The sequence below is a fragment of the Sorex fumeus genome, unplaced genomic scaffold (genome assembly GCF_029834395.1).
Source record: "Sorex fumeus unplaced genomic scaffold, SorFum_2.1 ptg000028l, whole genome shotgun sequence".
NCBI lineage: Eukaryota > Metazoa > Chordata > Mammalia > Eulipotyphla > Soricidae > Sorex > Sorex fumeus.
The window spans coordinates 11,145,393-11,162,303 of NW_026606085.1; the positions used below are offsets into that span (position 1 = coordinate 11,145,393).

General features: G+C 48.2%; 1 protein-coding gene across 3 annotated transcripts in view; it reads left to right on the top strand.

Moving 5' to 3' along the window:
• Window positions 1–7,091, top strand: part of CEP126 (centrosomal protein 126) — a 36,633-nt gene extending 29,542 nt beyond the window's left edge. For all 3 annotated transcript variants that reach the window (XM_056114988.1, XM_056114989.1, XM_056114990.1), the window contains 3 exons: window positions 3,516–3,725; window positions 5,398–5,462; window positions 6,679–7,091. In XM_056114988.1, the coding sequence (XP_055970963.1) occupies window positions 3,516–3,725; window positions 5,398–5,462; window positions 6,679–6,732 (329 nt within the window). In that variant the 3' untranslated portion in view covers window positions 6,733–7,091. The remainder of the gene's footprint in view (window positions 1–3,515; window positions 3,726–5,397; window positions 5,463–6,678) is intronic.
• Window positions 7,092–16,911: the final 9,820 nt, after the last annotated feature.

Sequence of the window (16,911 nt, forward strand, 5' to 3'; positions counted from 1 at the left end):
TTCTGTCTTCAAATATTAGGAATTTGGAAACTTTGATTGAAGGTCATAAAGGAAACAATATACAAAAACCCTTCCCTTGAGAAAAGTAGTCTATATGGACTGAACATGTTTGCCACTCAATGCCTCTTTTGCAGACCACAACACCCAAAAGAAGAGAGAGAACACAAGGGATTGCCCTGCCACAGAGGCAGGGGGGGATGGGGGGGATGGGGGTGGGGGGGGAATATTATCCATGGTGATGGAAAATGGGCACTGGTGGAGCGATGTATTTGATCATTGTATAATCGAAACCCAAGCACAAAAAATTGTACATATACAACTGTACCTCATGGTGTTTCACTAATAAAAAATAATAATAAATTAAAAACTTAAAAAAAAACAAAAAAGAGAAAAGTAGTCTAGGGGCTGGAGCAATAGCACAGCAGGTAGGGCGTTTGCCTTGCACGCGACCAACCCAGGTTCAATTCCCAGCATCCCGTATGGTCCCCTGAGCATCTCCAGGGGTAATTCCTGAGTACAGAGCCTGGAGTAACCCCTGTGCATTGCCAGGTGTGACCCAAAAAGAGCAAAAAAAAAAAAGAGAGAGAGAGAAAAGAAAAGTAGTCTACACAATGGAATACTAGGCAGCTATTAGGAAAAATGAAGTCATGAAATTTGCCTATAAATGGATGGACATGGAGAATATCATGCTGAGTGAAATAATTCAGAAGGAGAGGGACAGATATTCATTTGTGGTATATAAAAAATGTATAGTAGCAGACTAATATCCATGGCCAGGGAAAACAGGGGCTTGGAGGACTGGTCAGTGGTTGGGATCAACCACAAGTATCTGTGGAGCAGAGGGTAGGTAAGATAGAAAAGAGATCAGTATGACACTAATAGCTGGGAATGATCATGTTGGACAAGATCTGAGTGTTAAACATAGGCAAAGGGGTATTCTTGATAACCTTTTAGTATCAATATTGCAAACCACAATGCCCAAAAGGAGAGAGAGAAAAAGAGAGAGCGAGACAGGGAGATAAGAAAAGCCCCTTCCATAGAGCCAGACTTGGGGTGGGTGGGTAGGGTGAAGGGAGGGAACTTGGGGACATTGGTGCTGGGAAATGTACACTGGTGGAGGGATAGGTGTTGGAATATTGTGTGACTGAAGTCTAATCATGAACAATTTTGTGTGGGTCTATCTCATAATGATTCATTAAAAAAATTTTTTAAAGAAAAGAAGGAACAGTATCAGGGAAAACTGGCCATAAATAAGTGGGGGTTTTTTTTCGGGGGGGGGGGAAGAGGTTCAGAGCAGTAGCATAGCAATAGGGTGTTTGTCTTGCACAAAGCTGGCCTGGGTTTGATCCCTGGCATCTGACATAATCCCTGGAGCACTGCCAGGAGTAATTCTTGACAGAGCCAGAAGTAACCCCTGAGCACCACTGGGTGTGACCCCAAAATAAATAAAATAAGTCACTGTCACTGTCCTCCCGTTGTTCATCAATTTTCTCGAGCGGGCCCAGTAACGTCTCCATCGTGAGACTTTGTTGTTATTGTGTTTGGCATATTGAATATATCATAGGGAGCTTGCCACATTTTGCTGTGCAGGCGAGATACGCTTGCCAGGCTCTCCAAGGGGACGGAGGACTCGAACTCAGGTCGGCCATGTTGGCTGCATGCAAGGCAAACACCCTACTCGCTGTGCTATCACTCCAGCCCAAAATAATAAGTATCTTATTTTTGTGAGCTTTTTTTTTTTGCGTGTGAGGTAGTGTGGGTGTTATCTTTTGTGGGAGGAGTGGTTGTTCTTGGTAATTTATTCATGCTTTTATGCTCAAAGAAATATCCTGATTCAGAAATTTAGACATGGTTATTTATTTTTCCTCTCTTTGCTATAGCACTGCACTGCACTGTCCTCCCATTGTTTATCGATTTGTTCAAGCAGGCCCAGTAATGTCTCCATTGTGAGACTTGTTGTTACTGTGTTTGGCATATCAAAGACGTCACAGGAGCTTGCCAGGCTTTGCCGTGGGGGCGAGATACTCTCAGTAACTTGCCAGGCTCTCCAAGAGGGGCAGAGGAATCAAACCTGGGTCGGCTGGGTCTGCTATGTGCAAGGCAGATGCCCTACCCACTGTGCTTTCGCTCCAGCCCAGCTTGATTATTACATTTGAATGTTTTGTTTAAAAGGCGTTATGCAAAGAGACTCTGGAATGAGTCTTTTATCAGCAGCAAACTAACTTCTTAAGTCATTTCTCATCGCTCAGGTCTTCAGTGGCCTCTATCCATGTTCACTTTGAGGTATGCAGGGGACGTAGACCAGACCGGCCATGCTCACAGGTTACTCACGGCCCCTGCTGAGGGGTCACTCTGGGCATCGCCCCCGGAACCACATGCAGCGGCGGGGGTGGAATAGGGCTGGCCTCAAGCAGAGGAGACATCTTTCCCCATCCCCTCCCCCCAGCCCCATCATATTGGCCTTTCATAGCTGATTGGATTGGTTTCTAGGCTGTAAGTACTTTTCAACTAATCGCTAATTTTACAATCTTTAACTTCTTTGGGGCTTTTATTTTTTGCTTATCTTAATTGATATTGATTATAAAGGCAATGTGTTCACCTTTCTCTGTACCAGTGGACAAAGTACAAAACAAAAAACAATCTAAATAGGAGCCAGAATGATAGTACAATATAGGGGGCCTACCTTGCATGCACCAATTGGGGTTAGATCCCTGACACCCCGTATGGTCTCCCAAACCCCACCAGGAGTGATCCCTGGGTGCAGAGCCAGGAGGGAGCCCTGAGCATGGCCAGGTGTAGCCCCCAAACAAAACATATAATAATCTAAACATTGTATTTTTTTTATTAGTTCAGGTAACACTAGGAATATGTATTACCTCACTGGAATTGTTTTTATTTTTAAATTAGGAATAGGAAAATGCTACAGAAGATCTTGATAAATAAAACATAAACTAATAGGGAAATTACCAAGTTTCCATTTGTGATAGATACAGGACAAGTGTCAATTTTGGATTATAAGAACTGCTCTCAGGGGCTGAAGTGATAGCACAGCAAGTAGGGCGTTTGCCTTCCACACGGCCAACCCGATTCGATTCCCAGCATCCCATATGGTCCCCTGAGCTACCACCAGGAGTAATTCCTGAGTGCAGAGCCAGGAATAAAGCCTGTGCATCACCAGGTGTGACCCCCCCCCCCAAAAAAAACTGCTCTCAAAGGGAAAGCACTGTCGCACTGTCGTCCTGTTGTTCATCTATTTGCTCCTACAGGCACCAGTAACATCTCCATTGTGAGGCTTGTTGTTACTGTTTTTGGCATATCAAATATGCTATGGGGAGCTTGCCAGGCTCTGCATGTGGACGGGATGCTCTTGGTAGCTTGCCAGGCTCTCCAAGAGGGACGGAGGAGTCGAACCCGGGTCGGCCCACTTGGCCGCGTGCAAGGCAAACACCCTACCCGCTGTGATATAGCTCCAGCCCTCAAAGGGAGAAAGAAAAAAAAATAATAAGTTCCTCTAGTTTCAGAAAGTACTTCTGAATTTCTAATGGCTGAAAACCTCGTAAAAGCTTCAGTGGCTGAGGATGAAATTCTCAAGGTCCTGAACAGCAAGCAAGAACAGAACCCAGCCCCAGGCTTCGGCGAGAGGCGGCAGCTCAGCCTGTGTGCACTCTCAGCCGAAGAGCAGAAGGTTCTGCAGTCCATTGACCGTCTCAACGAAAGGTTGCACTGTGAGTAGAGAAGAGCGGCTTCGGAGAAGAGTTAAGCGTTTGGATATAAATCACTTTCATTTAAAATGTATTTTTAGGCTGGAGGGTGGGAGTAGAAGCTAAAGTTGACCTTGTGTGAGAGTCTTATCCCAAGGTCACCAGATACTACCAAGGAGTGACCGCTGAGCGATGAGCGCACTGCTGGGTGTGGCCCTAATCACCACCCCCACCCACCGACCCACCCCTGCAGAATAATAAAATGTATTTCTCAATTAAAATTTCTTTAAAAATCTCACATTATCCCCTTTTAAAATCGGGTGAACAACAATTCCAAATATAAGTGAGAGCCAGAGCAATAGTACTGTGAGTTGAGTGCCTGCCTTGTACGTGGCCATGCTGGGTTTGACCCCTAGCACCACATTCGATCCCTGAGCACCACCGGGTAGCCCCAAATCAGAACCCAACAATACGTATAAGTGAATATACCATATACTCTTAGCACAGCGGGTAGGGCGTTCGCCTTACAAGCGGCCAACATGGCCGACCCGAGTTCGATTCCTCCGCCCCTCTCGAAGAGCCCGGCAAGCTACCGAGAGTATTCGATATGCCAGACACAGTAACAACAAAGTCTCCAATGGAGACGTTACTGGGCCCGCTCGAGCAAATCGACGATCAACGGGAGGGCCTTTACCTTTACCTTACCTTACTCTTTCAAGTACATTGTATTTGTGTCATTTCTAACGGTGCTAATTTCTGTGAAGGGTGTTCGCCTTACAAGTGGCCAACATGGCCGACCCGAGTTCGATTCCTCCGCCCCTCTCGGAGAGCCCGGCAAGCTACCGAGAGTATTCGATATGCCAAACATATCGTATATTAGTACATTAGTAACAACAAAGTCTCCAATGGAGACGTTACTGGGCCCGCTCGAGCAAATCGATGATCAACGGGAGGGCCTTTACCTTTACCTTTAAGGAAATGGACAACACTTCTAGCAGTGTGAGAAACTAGGGGTTTCCATATTAGCCTTTCATCATAAAACCACCAAAATACTGGATTAACTGTGTAAAAATAATACAGCACTGAGCTGGTAAGAAAAAATAAAAGGAACTCTGAAGACCGGGGGTGGGGGGGGTGGGGGGGTGGCTGAGTATAGATAAGAATCCAAACAGATAAGAGGAGTGCTAGGGCTGGCTTTTGTCTGAGGGTATTTAACCAAGGAAGTGCATCTGAGCTTTGACTTTCATGGTCTGCATGAAAAATGGGGCAGGAGAAGAAGCCCAGTTCCTGTCCATCCTGAGGCGTCCCATCTGGCTGTCCCTACCAGAAAGATGCGTACAGCACACAGACACACACAGAGATGAAAAGGCTTGATCGCTCCACCTGCCCCCATCTGCTCAGGGCTGAAGTTTAAGAGATTCTGGAACATGAGACTCCTACTAAATGAAATTTTAAAGATGGTACTTCAGCAGACCTGAAGCAATCTTTAGCCTATGAGGGTAGGGCTGGAGCGATAGTACAGCGGGGAGACCATGCCAGTCTTTCATCCTGGCATCCCACGAGTGATTCTGCACGCAGAACCAGGAGTAACCCTTGAGCATCGCCGGGGTTGTAAGAAAAAGAAGAATTTAATCTTTCTTTAGACATTTTCTTTCAGTATTTTAACAATTATTTTTATATCATGTTGTTATTTCAGATCTACAAGAAATTATTTGCAGAAATCCATCTATCAAAAATACACTAAAAACAATACCAACTCTGGTAAGCATTACAGAAACCTTCTTTTCATATCTTAGGGAGCAGTCTTATTTTATGTGTAAGAATCCCATGTAGATTTTTCTTTTTTGATATTTTGTTGAAATTGGTTGTTAGTGTTTCTCCCCAAGCAGTTTTTCCTTTTTTTGGTTTTGAGCCACACTCAGAAGTGCTCAGGGCTTACTCCTGACTTCTGGCGGGGATCAGGGGGCCATATGTGGTGCCAGAATAAAATCCGGGTCAGCTGCATGCAAGGCAAGTACCCTATCTTCTGTGCTGTCTCTCCAGCCATTCCTAATCAACTTTTAATGATAAGGTATTTTGATAGACTCAAGCAAATACCCTACTTTTATTTTTTTTGTTTGTTTTTATTTTTTTGTTGTTTTTATTTATTGGAGGGTGCGGCTGTCCCCAGCAGTATTCAGGGCTTACGCCTGACTCTGAACTCAGGGGTCACTCCTGGGGGCCCTATGAGTACTGGGGATTGAACCTGGGTTGGTCGCCTACAAGGCAAGTGTCCTGCCCTCTCTACTGTATCTCTGGCCCCTCTCCTCACTCTGGTGACTGAAAGCAAATACAAAAGGTATTTAGAGGGTTGGTTGGTTTTTCTCTCCCTATCCCGCTCTCTTTCTCCCAGAAGTACTTAGGGGATACGCCCAGTTGGGTGCTCTGGGGTTGCTCCCGGTGACATCAGGAATCACACCTGGGCCTCCAGCATGCAAAGTCTGAACTCTCGCCCATGGAACTGTTTGGCCCCAGAAATTTTTTTTTTTCCAAAATGCTCACTCCTCTGTACTATTGAAGATTTGACTTCAGGAGGCAGGGCTGCAGTCAGCTGTCAGCATGTGCTCCAAGTGTGTCAGGCTCTGATTAGCACAATGCCTTCCACAAAGCAGTGAGGAGCTGGTTGAGATCAAGGCGTATGGAACATTGGGAATTTCCATCATGGAAGTAGTACTATGTAATCTTTAAGGAGAACCAGAGTCTGTGGAAGCATGAGTACTATAATAAAAAAGTATTTGGGGGCTGGAGTGATAGCACAGTGGGTAGGGCGTTTGCCTTGCATGCAGCCGACCCGGGTTTGATTCCCAGCATCCCATATGGTCCCCCGGGCACTGCCAGGGGTAATTCCTGAGTGCATGAGCCAGGAGTAACCCCTGTGCATTGCTGGGTGTGACCCAAAAAGCAAAAAAAAAAAAAATATTCTGGTGTCTTATTCTAGGACAGAGCCAGCTCACCTCCTGGTGTTGGATCCAGACTGCAGAGAGAATACTGAGAAGATAAACAGGAACTACTAAATGCACTTACTTGAGAATCTCCTTACAAATGTTTATTTTTACATTTATGATTTTAAAACACTATAACCATAAAGTGAAAGTAACTAATAACATGGGTAATGATAAATTTAAATAGTTTATATTTATGCTATAAATAATATACTTTATTATGTATTTTGTTCTTGATAAATACATTTTCAATAAATGGAAATATTTTATTGCTTTTAATGAGCAAGCTACTGGAAATAAATTTATTATATTTAAACAAAGGATATTTTATTATTCAAATTATGTATTTGCTATAGTTATAAAGTTGTGTTTTTTTTCTGAATTCCTAATAAATTTTGTTCAATTTTTGTATGGTGGTATAAAGTTTATGATTGACATCTCATATAAGTAGCAAAGCGATTTGCCTGAGGTTTGGATGGAGTTCTGTATGTGAGATATGACCAGTGGGTGTTGCTCTCAGTTCTGCAGGTGCAGATGTCAAGGTCTCAGAGGCCAGAGCTGAGTGGGCCGAGTGCCTGCTTTACAGCTCTGACCCTGCACCACAGGGACCAGCCTTGTCTGCATAGAGCCAGGAGGAGCCCCTGAGAGCTGGAGGGAGGGGCCTCAAACAAAGCAAAACAGGAAAGATTTAGTTTACCACTTGGTCAAAGAACCGTTGCTCTCCACAGTGCTGGCTGTGAGCAAAGCTCCTAGGGAACCGCGTGGTAAATAAACATGAAGAGAAGCCACAGCGCCTGGGAGAGATCTGGCTAGAACCCAGGCTGCACGGGGCAGGAGGCAACCAAGTGCCGCACTGCCTTCCAGAGCACTAGGGTTGCCCAAAGTGCACACTCTCCTCTCTCTCTCTCTCTCTCTCTCTCTCTCTTCTCTCTCTCTCTCTCTCTCTCTCTCTCTCTCTCTCTCTCTCTCTCTCTCTCGCTCTCGCTCTCGCTCTCGCTCTCTCCCTACTTTTTCCTCTCTCCCCTCTCCCCTCTCTCTCCTCTCTTCCTCTCTATCCTCTTTCCCCTCTCTCCTTTCTCTCCTCTCTCCTCTCCTCTCCTCTCTATTCTCTTTCCTCTCTCTCTCCTCTCTTCTCTCCCTTCTATCACTCTCTCCTTCTCTCTCCTCTCTCTCCTTTCTTCTCTTTCCCCTCTCTCCTTCCTCTCCTCTCTCTCCCCCTCCCCCCACTTTTTCTCCTCTCTCCCCCTACCTTTCTCCCCGACCCTTTGGGTGGTTGTACTGAACAGCTTCTGTGCTGATGCTCAGGGACCATGCCCAGTGCCAGGGAGTAGGAGCTTTCTTCCCTGGACTTATCCAGCCCATCCTTTTTTGTTTGTGTGTTTTTAGTGAGTCTTCGTACTTGGGATTGGACCTGGAGCCTCACACATGCAAGGCAAGTGCTCTGCCGCTGAGCACCATCTCTCAGTATCTTACTAGGCATGTCTCCTGGAAAAGCTGGATTTCTATTATAAAGAAGATTTTCAAAACATAAATGCTAATGGGAGCTGGGAAGATGGTACAGGGGCTTGGCACTTGCCTCACTGACCCAGCGTCAAATCCCTGGCCCCTCACATGGTCCCTTGGGCATCACCAGGGGTCACCTCTGAGCACAGACTAGGAATGGCCTTTGGGCAATGCAGGGTTTGGTTCAACCCCCCCCCCCAAATAATAATAAAGTAGTACTAGGACTGTCCTCCTGTTGTTCATTAATTTGCTCGAGCGAGCACTAGTAACGTCTCCATTGTGAGACTTGTTACTGTTTTTAGCATATCGAATACACCATGGGTAGCTTGCCAGGCTCTGCTGTGCGGGCGGGATACTCTCGGTAGCTTACCAGGCTCTCTGAGAGGAATCAAACCCGGGTTGGCTGTGTGCAAGGCAAATGCCCTGCCAGCTGTGCTATCGCTCCAGCCTGAATAAATAAAGTAGAGAAGCAAAACCAAAAGTTGTATGGCATTATTCTTCTCATGGAATTAGCATAATCTAAACATTCTTTAATTTCCCCTCAGTTTTTTATGTTCTTATCAACTCTCACCTGGTTTCAGCTGAATTTCTCACTTCAGGCAGCCAAAAGCTGTTAGCATCTCATTTTCAAATGGAAGTGACATGTAAGTGAAAACCTATTATATCAATTCCATCTTAAAAGTACATGGAGAGTATCATGCTAAGTGAAATGAGTCTGAAAGAGAGGGAAAGACATACAAGGACTGCACTCATTTGTGAAGTATAAAACAACATGAGGCTGACACCTAAGGATAGTAGATGCATGGGACAGATAGATTGCTCCATAGCTGGAAGCCTGCCTATGAGCAAAAGGGAGAAGGCATCTGGAATAGAGAAGGGATCACTAAGAAAATGATGGCTGGAGGAATCAGTCGGGATGGGAGATGTGTGCAGAAAGTAGATAAAGGACCAAACATGATAACCTCTCAAGGACTGTATTGCAAACCATAATGCCCAAAAGTAGAAAGAGATTATGGGGAATCATGTCTGCCATGGAGGCAAAGGGAGGGTGGGAAATGTGGCGGGGGGGGGGGGGGTGGTTACCGGGGATATTGGTGGTGGGGAATGTGCACTGGTGGAGAGATGGGTATTTGATCATTGTGTGATTGTAACCCAAACATGAAAGCTTGTAATTATCTCACGGTGATTCAATAAAATTAATATATATATATTTAGAGTAGGGGGCTGGAGCAATAGCACAGCAGGTAGGGCATTTGCCTTGCACACGGCCCAACCAGGGTTGATTCCCAGCAACCCATATGGGCCCCCGAGCACCACCAGGAGTAATTCTTGAGTGCAGTGCCAGGAGTAATCCCTGAGTATCACTGGGTGTGATCCCAAAAGCAAAAAAAAGTACTTGGAGCTGGGGACTGGAGCTAAAGTACACTTTCTAGGTAGGGAGGGCTCTTGCTTTGTACCCAACCGACCTGGGTTCAACCCTGGCACCCCATATGGTCCGCCGAGCCTTCCTCGTGTCAGCCCTGAGTACTGCCAGGTGTGCCAGGTGTGCCCCCTTCTAAAAGAAAAGGACTCAGAATCTTTAAGAATTCTTTTTCTTAAAATTTTAGGTGGGGAATCTATTTCCTTGCTTTTACTAGCTCACGTTAGATTGCTTGGCTCGTGACCTCCTTCCTGCGGTTGTCAAAGTGGCAATGATGTTGGCATACCAAGTGAGCTACTTTTACCTCCTCTCCAGCCTCCTTATTGATTTTTTTTCAGGGGGCTTATGGGGGTCACACCCAGAGGTGCCTGGAGACCACGAAATGCCAGGAATCCAATCCTAGGCTCCAGCATACAACACCACTGCCTCAGCGGGGTCAGCTCTCCCTGGCCCCTACCACTTCCTCCCTCTTTTTTTTTTTTTTGCTTTTTGGGTCACACCTGGTGATGCACAGGGGTTACTCCTGTCTCATACACTCAGAAATTACTCCTGTCTCATACACTCAGAAATTACTCCTGGCGGTGCTTGGAGAACCATATGGGATGTTGGGAATCGAACCAGGGCAGCCGCACGCAAGGCAAACACCCTACCTGCTGTACTATCACTCCAGCCCCACCTCTCCCTCTCTTAAGGACCCTTGCAATTATATTAAGTCCCCACAGCTGGTGGTGGTTGTAGGGGTGGGGAGTGGGCTTATTCCTTCCACCCCAGGGATTCACAGTCAAGCTGTGAGGGCGAAGGACACTCATCACCCTCTAATGTCCCTGTCCACCAGAATCAAAGTCCACCGCCTCTTTTTGCAGCTCAGAGAGGTCACCTGGCCAGGTTTGGGACCAAGCACAGGGAGGAAGGGCCAGATCTCCATTCTCTCCCAGTCTGTCTCCGCTTGGGCTGAAACACAGGTCTCAGCTGTCTCCTTGTGCAGGACAGACAAGGCCCAGGACCACAGGGACACAAGCTGGGGGACAGAGTCGCCCCCAAACAGAGCTTTCATGCGAGTAAGAAATGCTTCTGTCCCGTGTCCGCCACCATCTTGAACTCTGCAGAACAGTCTAACTTGCATCCTAGCAGGGTTTAGGTCAAGGAGAGCAATGTTGAAGCAAACGGGCCTCACTCAAAATCTGACTCTGTTTTCAGACAGAGAGGGACAGACATAGAAAGATTGCATTCATCTGGGGAACATAAAGTAACAAAATAGGAGACTAACACCCAAGAATGGCCGTGATTAGTACCAGGAGTTTTGCTCCATGGCTTGGAGGCCAGCCACACATGCTAGGGGAAAAGGGAGCTCAGATAGATAAAGGGTGTTGGGAGGATCCTCCCAGGATAGGAAAAGCATGCTGAAAGTAGACTATAGACCAAACATGACTGCCACTCAATGCCTCTTTTGCAAACCACAACACCCAAAATGAGAGAGAGAACAAAGGGGAATGCTCTGCCACAGAGGCAGGGTGGGGTGGGGGGATGGGGGGTGGGAGGGATACTGGGATCCATGGTGGTGGGAAATGGGCACTGGTGGAGGGATGGGTATTTGATCATTGTATAATTGAAACCCAAGCACAAAAATTTGTCTACAAAAATTTGTCTACAAGTCTACAACTGTACCTCATAGTGTCTCACTAGCGATAGCACAGCGGTAGGGCGTTTGCCTTGCACACAGCCAACTTGGCCGACCCGAGTTCGATTCCTCCGCCCCTCTTGGAGAGCCCAGCAAGCTACCGAGAGTATCTCGCCCGCACGGCAGGGTCTGGCAAGCTACCTGTGACGTACTTGATATGCCAAACACAGTAACAACAAATAAAAATAAAATAAAAAATCTGACTCTGTTTACAGACTTCGGCTGCCACATACATCCCAAGGGGTCTGGAATGATCTGTTACCTTTCGGCATTGAAGCTTCTGGGGAGAGCAGGTCCAGCGAGAGGGGATGCTGGTGAGGGATACGGCGTGAGTCAGCATTCTCCGCAGGATTCCTGCCCACGCAGGCTGGCCACGCACCTTCCGGCTCTCACCTCAGCATCTCGAGCCACACCAGAACACCAGTGACAACTCGAGGAGACGCTTCCTCCACCGGGAGCAGTACAAGAGCACCCTGGCCAGGAGGCTTCTGCAGGAGCTGCAAAGGTAAGGATTTGGGGGCATACTTTGGGGACCCACAGTCACCCACATGCAGCGTCACTTAATTCCCCAGGTTTGGCGGGTCACAAGCCCCCACTGGACCTAGCAGAACGGCAAGAGTCCCTCTCACTGCCACAAAGTGTCTTGGGGGAAATGTGGAAACTTCCATGTCCCTCTCCCTGGCCTCTCAAAGCACCTGGCCAGCCGCTCTGGGGGGCTAGACATACAGGGCTGTGACATGCACTAATAGAGCAAGGGCAGCCGTGGTGGAGATTGCCCTGCATACGATCTCACGAGAGCATCTGCACTGCGCCTGTATTTTCTCATTCATCAAGCACAGTTTTAAGCCCTGTGTGTTAGGTATTTCCCCCAGCTGGACAGACAAACCATGCACGGTGCACCAGCAGCTGGGGAAAGACAGACCATCAGACCACACTCCCCCCCCACACACACACACACACATGGAGTATCTTTTGCACTTTGCCTAGGAGGTCAGGATACAGGGGCTTTGGGTGGAAACAGGGCTTCTCTAGGCACAGAGAAGTAGAATTATATTCCAGGAAGAAAGGACAGTGGGTCTAAAGGCACTCCAGGACCTCAGCGGGGTCCAGCCCTGGAGGTGGTGGGAATAGCAGAAGGCGGGCTGGAGAGCAGAGACAGATGCGGGGGGGGGGGGGGCAGTTACTGCCTACTCTAGTCACATGTCGTCTTATTCATCAGCATGCCCCTCATCGGGGCAGGCCACATTGGGAGCTCTCAGATAAGTTCAGTAGGGTAATGCAGCCCGTCACCTAATAGATAACTGATTGGTACTCAGGTCTGTTTGTAGTGTACTGCCCTCCAGTGGTTGTAAAAAAGTGGCTGCACTCTCAAAGCCTGTTTGCACTTTAAAAATGGGAGAAGCATGCTGAAAGTAGACTATAGACCAAACATGATTGTCACCCATTGCCTCTTTTGCAAACCACAACACCCAAAAGGAGAGAGAAAACAAAAGGGAATGCCCTGCCACAGAGGCAGGGGGGGATGGGGGGTTTGGGGGTGGGAGGGATACTGGGATCCGTGGTGGTGGGAAATGGGCACTGGTGGAGGAATGGGTATTTGATCATTGTATAATTGAAACCCAAGCACAAAAATTTGTAAGTCTACAACTGTACCTCATGGTGTCTCACTAATAAAATATATATATATATATATATATATATATATATATATATATATATATCAAAAGTCCCCCTTGCTGGTACTCTCAGCACAGAGCCAGGAGTGATCTCTGAGCACAGGGAGCCAGGAGTGACCCCTGAGCACAGAACCAGGAGTGACCCCTGAGCGCCACTGGCTGTGAGGTAGAAGATAATTCACACGGTAGAGCATGTGCAAGACCCCTAGTGCCATCCCAGAGCACTGCCAGATCTGGCCCAGGGCACCCCCAGAACTGCTCCACAGCTAAGCACAAGGCCTGAGACCCACCCATCAGGTCCATCCTGCAGGCCAGTGGCACCTGGAGTAGAGTGGCCCCAATTTTGAAATTCTGCTGTTGTTCCATGTCTTGGCTGCAGTGGACACTGGGGGCGGGGGGGTGTCTTTTAAGATCGTGATTTTATTTCCTTCAGATACATTTTGTTTCCTAGATTTTTGATGCAAGCGTCATAAGGCAGTTCTTCCCCGGCCCCTCCTGATTTGGGGGCCACACCCAGAGATGATCGGGAGCTCTCCTGGCAATGCTCTGGGAACATAAGTGGAGCTAGAGATTTGAACCAAGGTCACAGTCCCTGCAGCTGCATGCAAGGCAAGTGCCTTCTCTGCTATGCTGCCTCTCCAGCCTGGTAGTTCTATTTTTTCATGCTTTTCAGAACTTGGAAGGTGCTTGGAAGTTCACTAGGTTGTAATTTCACAGGACGTATAACAGCCAGCCCATCGTGTTGGGCGTGGAACAGTCACAGCAGATGGCAGCTGTAGCTTGCGAAAAGGATTTTAGTGTTTTTACGGGGGGGGAGGGGGCTCCTAAGCAGTGCTCAGGAGCCCCAGGGGCCCCACCCAGCAATTCTGCTCCTTGTGTTCAGGCCTAAGGACTCTCGGTGCTCCAGGGGCCTCCAGAGCTGTGTCCTGTGACGCCTCATGACCACATGGCAGTCCGGAGTGAGCCAGGGGCAGACGCGTTCAGGGCACGTGCCTTAACCTCGTGACGACCTTTCTGGCCCTGTTTCTCAATTTCTAAATGCTGGCTACAGGGCCAGGGTTAGGGCTTAATGTAAAGCTCTAGCCCTATCGGGGGCACTTGGGCGCGATTCCCAGCACTGCAAAATAAAATGAGAAAATTGCTGGTTGCAAACACAAAGATAACGCCACTAATAGCTAGCCAGCTCATTTAAAAAGCAGTGGTCTCAGGCTGAAGAGATAATGCAGTGGATCAAGGTGCTTGCCTTGCACAAGGCTGACCTGGGTTCAACCCTGGCACTGCATTTGATCCCCAGAACCCGGCAAGGGGTGACCCCTGAACACCACTGGGGGTGGGTAGTGTCTTACAATACTTCTATTTTATTCTATTTTCCTTGTTATGCTTTGTTTTCTATTTTTAATATGTGTCTATCATCATGAACTATAGATTACATTCATTCTGGATTAGTTGGGGTCTTGAGGGACCACGCCTGGCAGTGCCCAAGGTCGGTCCCAGCGGTGCTCTGGGGATGACGCGGTGCTGGGGATCAAACCTGGCCTCCTGCACACAAAGCATGCTCTCCCAGTTGAACTATCTCTCTGGCTCTGGTATCATATGTAGTTTTTTTTTTCCTCAGGAAAAATTTTGCACTTCAATTTTTTGAAGATTCATCAATGATATTTTCAGTTTGTGTCATTGGTACCTTCTCTGTACTGTACCAGGATGGTCCTTCATTATACCTTGGGTCACTGTTCCCCTTGAGGCAAAGGGGCCTGGTCTTTATCTCAGGGTTCAGGGCAGTGAGGACACCCCTGGCCAGAGGGCAGTGGACAGAATGACTCAGATGACAGCTGTCGACTACCAACATTCCCAACAGCTAGCAGAGAGGGAGGGGGCATCCTGGCAGAGGCTCATGGCACCAGGAAATGCCCTCCGAGGCCTGAGGCATTCTCTCCTGTCCTAGTTCTGCTCGGTGGTCCTGCACTGGTTAGAGCAGAGGTAGTGCCCAGGGGCTCGGCAAGAGGAGTCGGGTCTGGGCACTGGTGCTTCTCCAACAGGCTGGGCAGAATCCTGCCACAGCCTCTCTGCCTCTCAGTTTCCCAAAGGGCAGCAACCCAACCAAGATTCACCTGGGGATCCAACATTTCATTATGAATAAAAGAGGACGAATCCCACTATCTGCTTGTAATTGTTTTTGCTCATCCCCTGTGGTCAAGTGAAGTGAGGATTTGCTGTGCCTGTTCTTCGGACCCAGCTTTCGCCAGCCTCAGAGTCTACTCTGGATTCCCCCACTTCCCTGGGTCAGCTGTGTCCTCATTTAGCCCTTGGTCACCTGCTTCCCATCCTTCAAAGTGTGGGTGCTGTTCTCTCCTGGTCTCTTGGTCCTGATCCTCTCTTCCATCATACCTAATCTTGTCATTTCCGTTGGATTCGGGAAGGAGCAGTGGCTCCTTGCCTGGAAGCTCTCTCTGCTTTCTGATCGGAAGATTTATGAATCAAAGAAAAAGTGGAGGGGCTGGAGTGATAGCACAGCGGGTAGGGCATTTGCCTTGCACAGGGCCGACCCCGGCTTGATTCCCAGCATCCCATATGGTCCCCCGAGCACCACCAGAAGTAATTCCTGAGTGCATGAGGCAGGAGTAACCCCTGTGCATCGCCAGGTATGACCCAAAAAAGAAAGAAAGAAAAAAAGTAAACAGAGTTAGATAGGCTGCTTCCCATGCCTGGAGTCACTCTCTTTTCCTCCCTCTCTCTGGGCTCATTTATCCCATCCTTTTAAACCCAGTTCCAATCAGAGCTGGTTTTGAAACCCGATAAGTGAATCTGAACTTTTATGCAAAAGGGAAAAGGAATAAGAACAGCCCAGATACAGCTGAGTTAGAACAACATGAGGTGCATACTTTTAAAATAAGACAACAGAAATCTCTTGTCATTAACATCAAATAGTACTGGCACAGGAATTTATGAACCGACAGTGGAACCAAATAGAGGACTGAAAAGTAAACCCTTGCAAAAAGAAAGGGCTAGTTTGTGGCAAAGCAGGTGAGGGGACAGAAGTGACAGCCGCAGGCTGCCTTTCAGAAGACCCCACTCCCTCACGGACCTTCCACCTCCTCCATCTCTTGGCTGTTGACAGCGACCCTCCTTCTGTCAGGTTTCCTGTGCCTCAGGGGGATGAGTGGGTGGGACCCTAGGTGCTGGGAATGTCCCACAAGCAGCCCCCAGGGCAATAACTGGGGAGGAGCAGCCTGGGCAGACTGGGAGGTCAGTCGACCACAAGCTGTGCCTGGCACGAGGTGCTGACTCGCTGCTGACTCCTCACAGATGATGATCTGAGGAAATGGCCATGTGGAGCAAAACGTGTCGCCAGTCCCAGGGGCCCTTCCACATGAGGAGGGCCTAAAATAAATAAAACTAAAATTAGAAGGCAGGAGGGGCCCCGTCTGCTAGGAGAGCAACTGCTGTCTATGAAGAAAAGCCCCTCAAGCTGAGAAGCAGTTCAACAGGGAAGGGTTGAGAGGGAGGCCATTAGTGCTTCCCCTGGGAATTGCTCACTGAAGGATCCTTATCTCTTGCAGAAAGAAACACGGTCAAGGAGCAGGGCAAGGGGCTGCAGGGGCTCCCTTGGGTACTGGGCACAACACACTGGTCCCCTTGTGCGGACCACAACACACTGGTCCTCAGAATAATCAGTGTAACCAGTGTGACCACAACACACTGGTCCTCAGAATAATCCCTCGGGGTGTGCTGTTCCCAGAAGGCCTCTCAGTGCACACACCCTGCTGGCACATCCTTCTGATCCAAGCAGTTCCCCAACTGGACCATCCTGGGGTTTAACAGCACTTGTCAACTGTGTGCCCCAGAAAAACAGGGTGGGAGGGGCCAGAGTGATGATCCAGCCAGCAGGACACTGGCCTTTTGTGTGGCCCATCCCCGGCACCCCAGAGGGTCCCCTGAGCACGCCAGGAGTGAT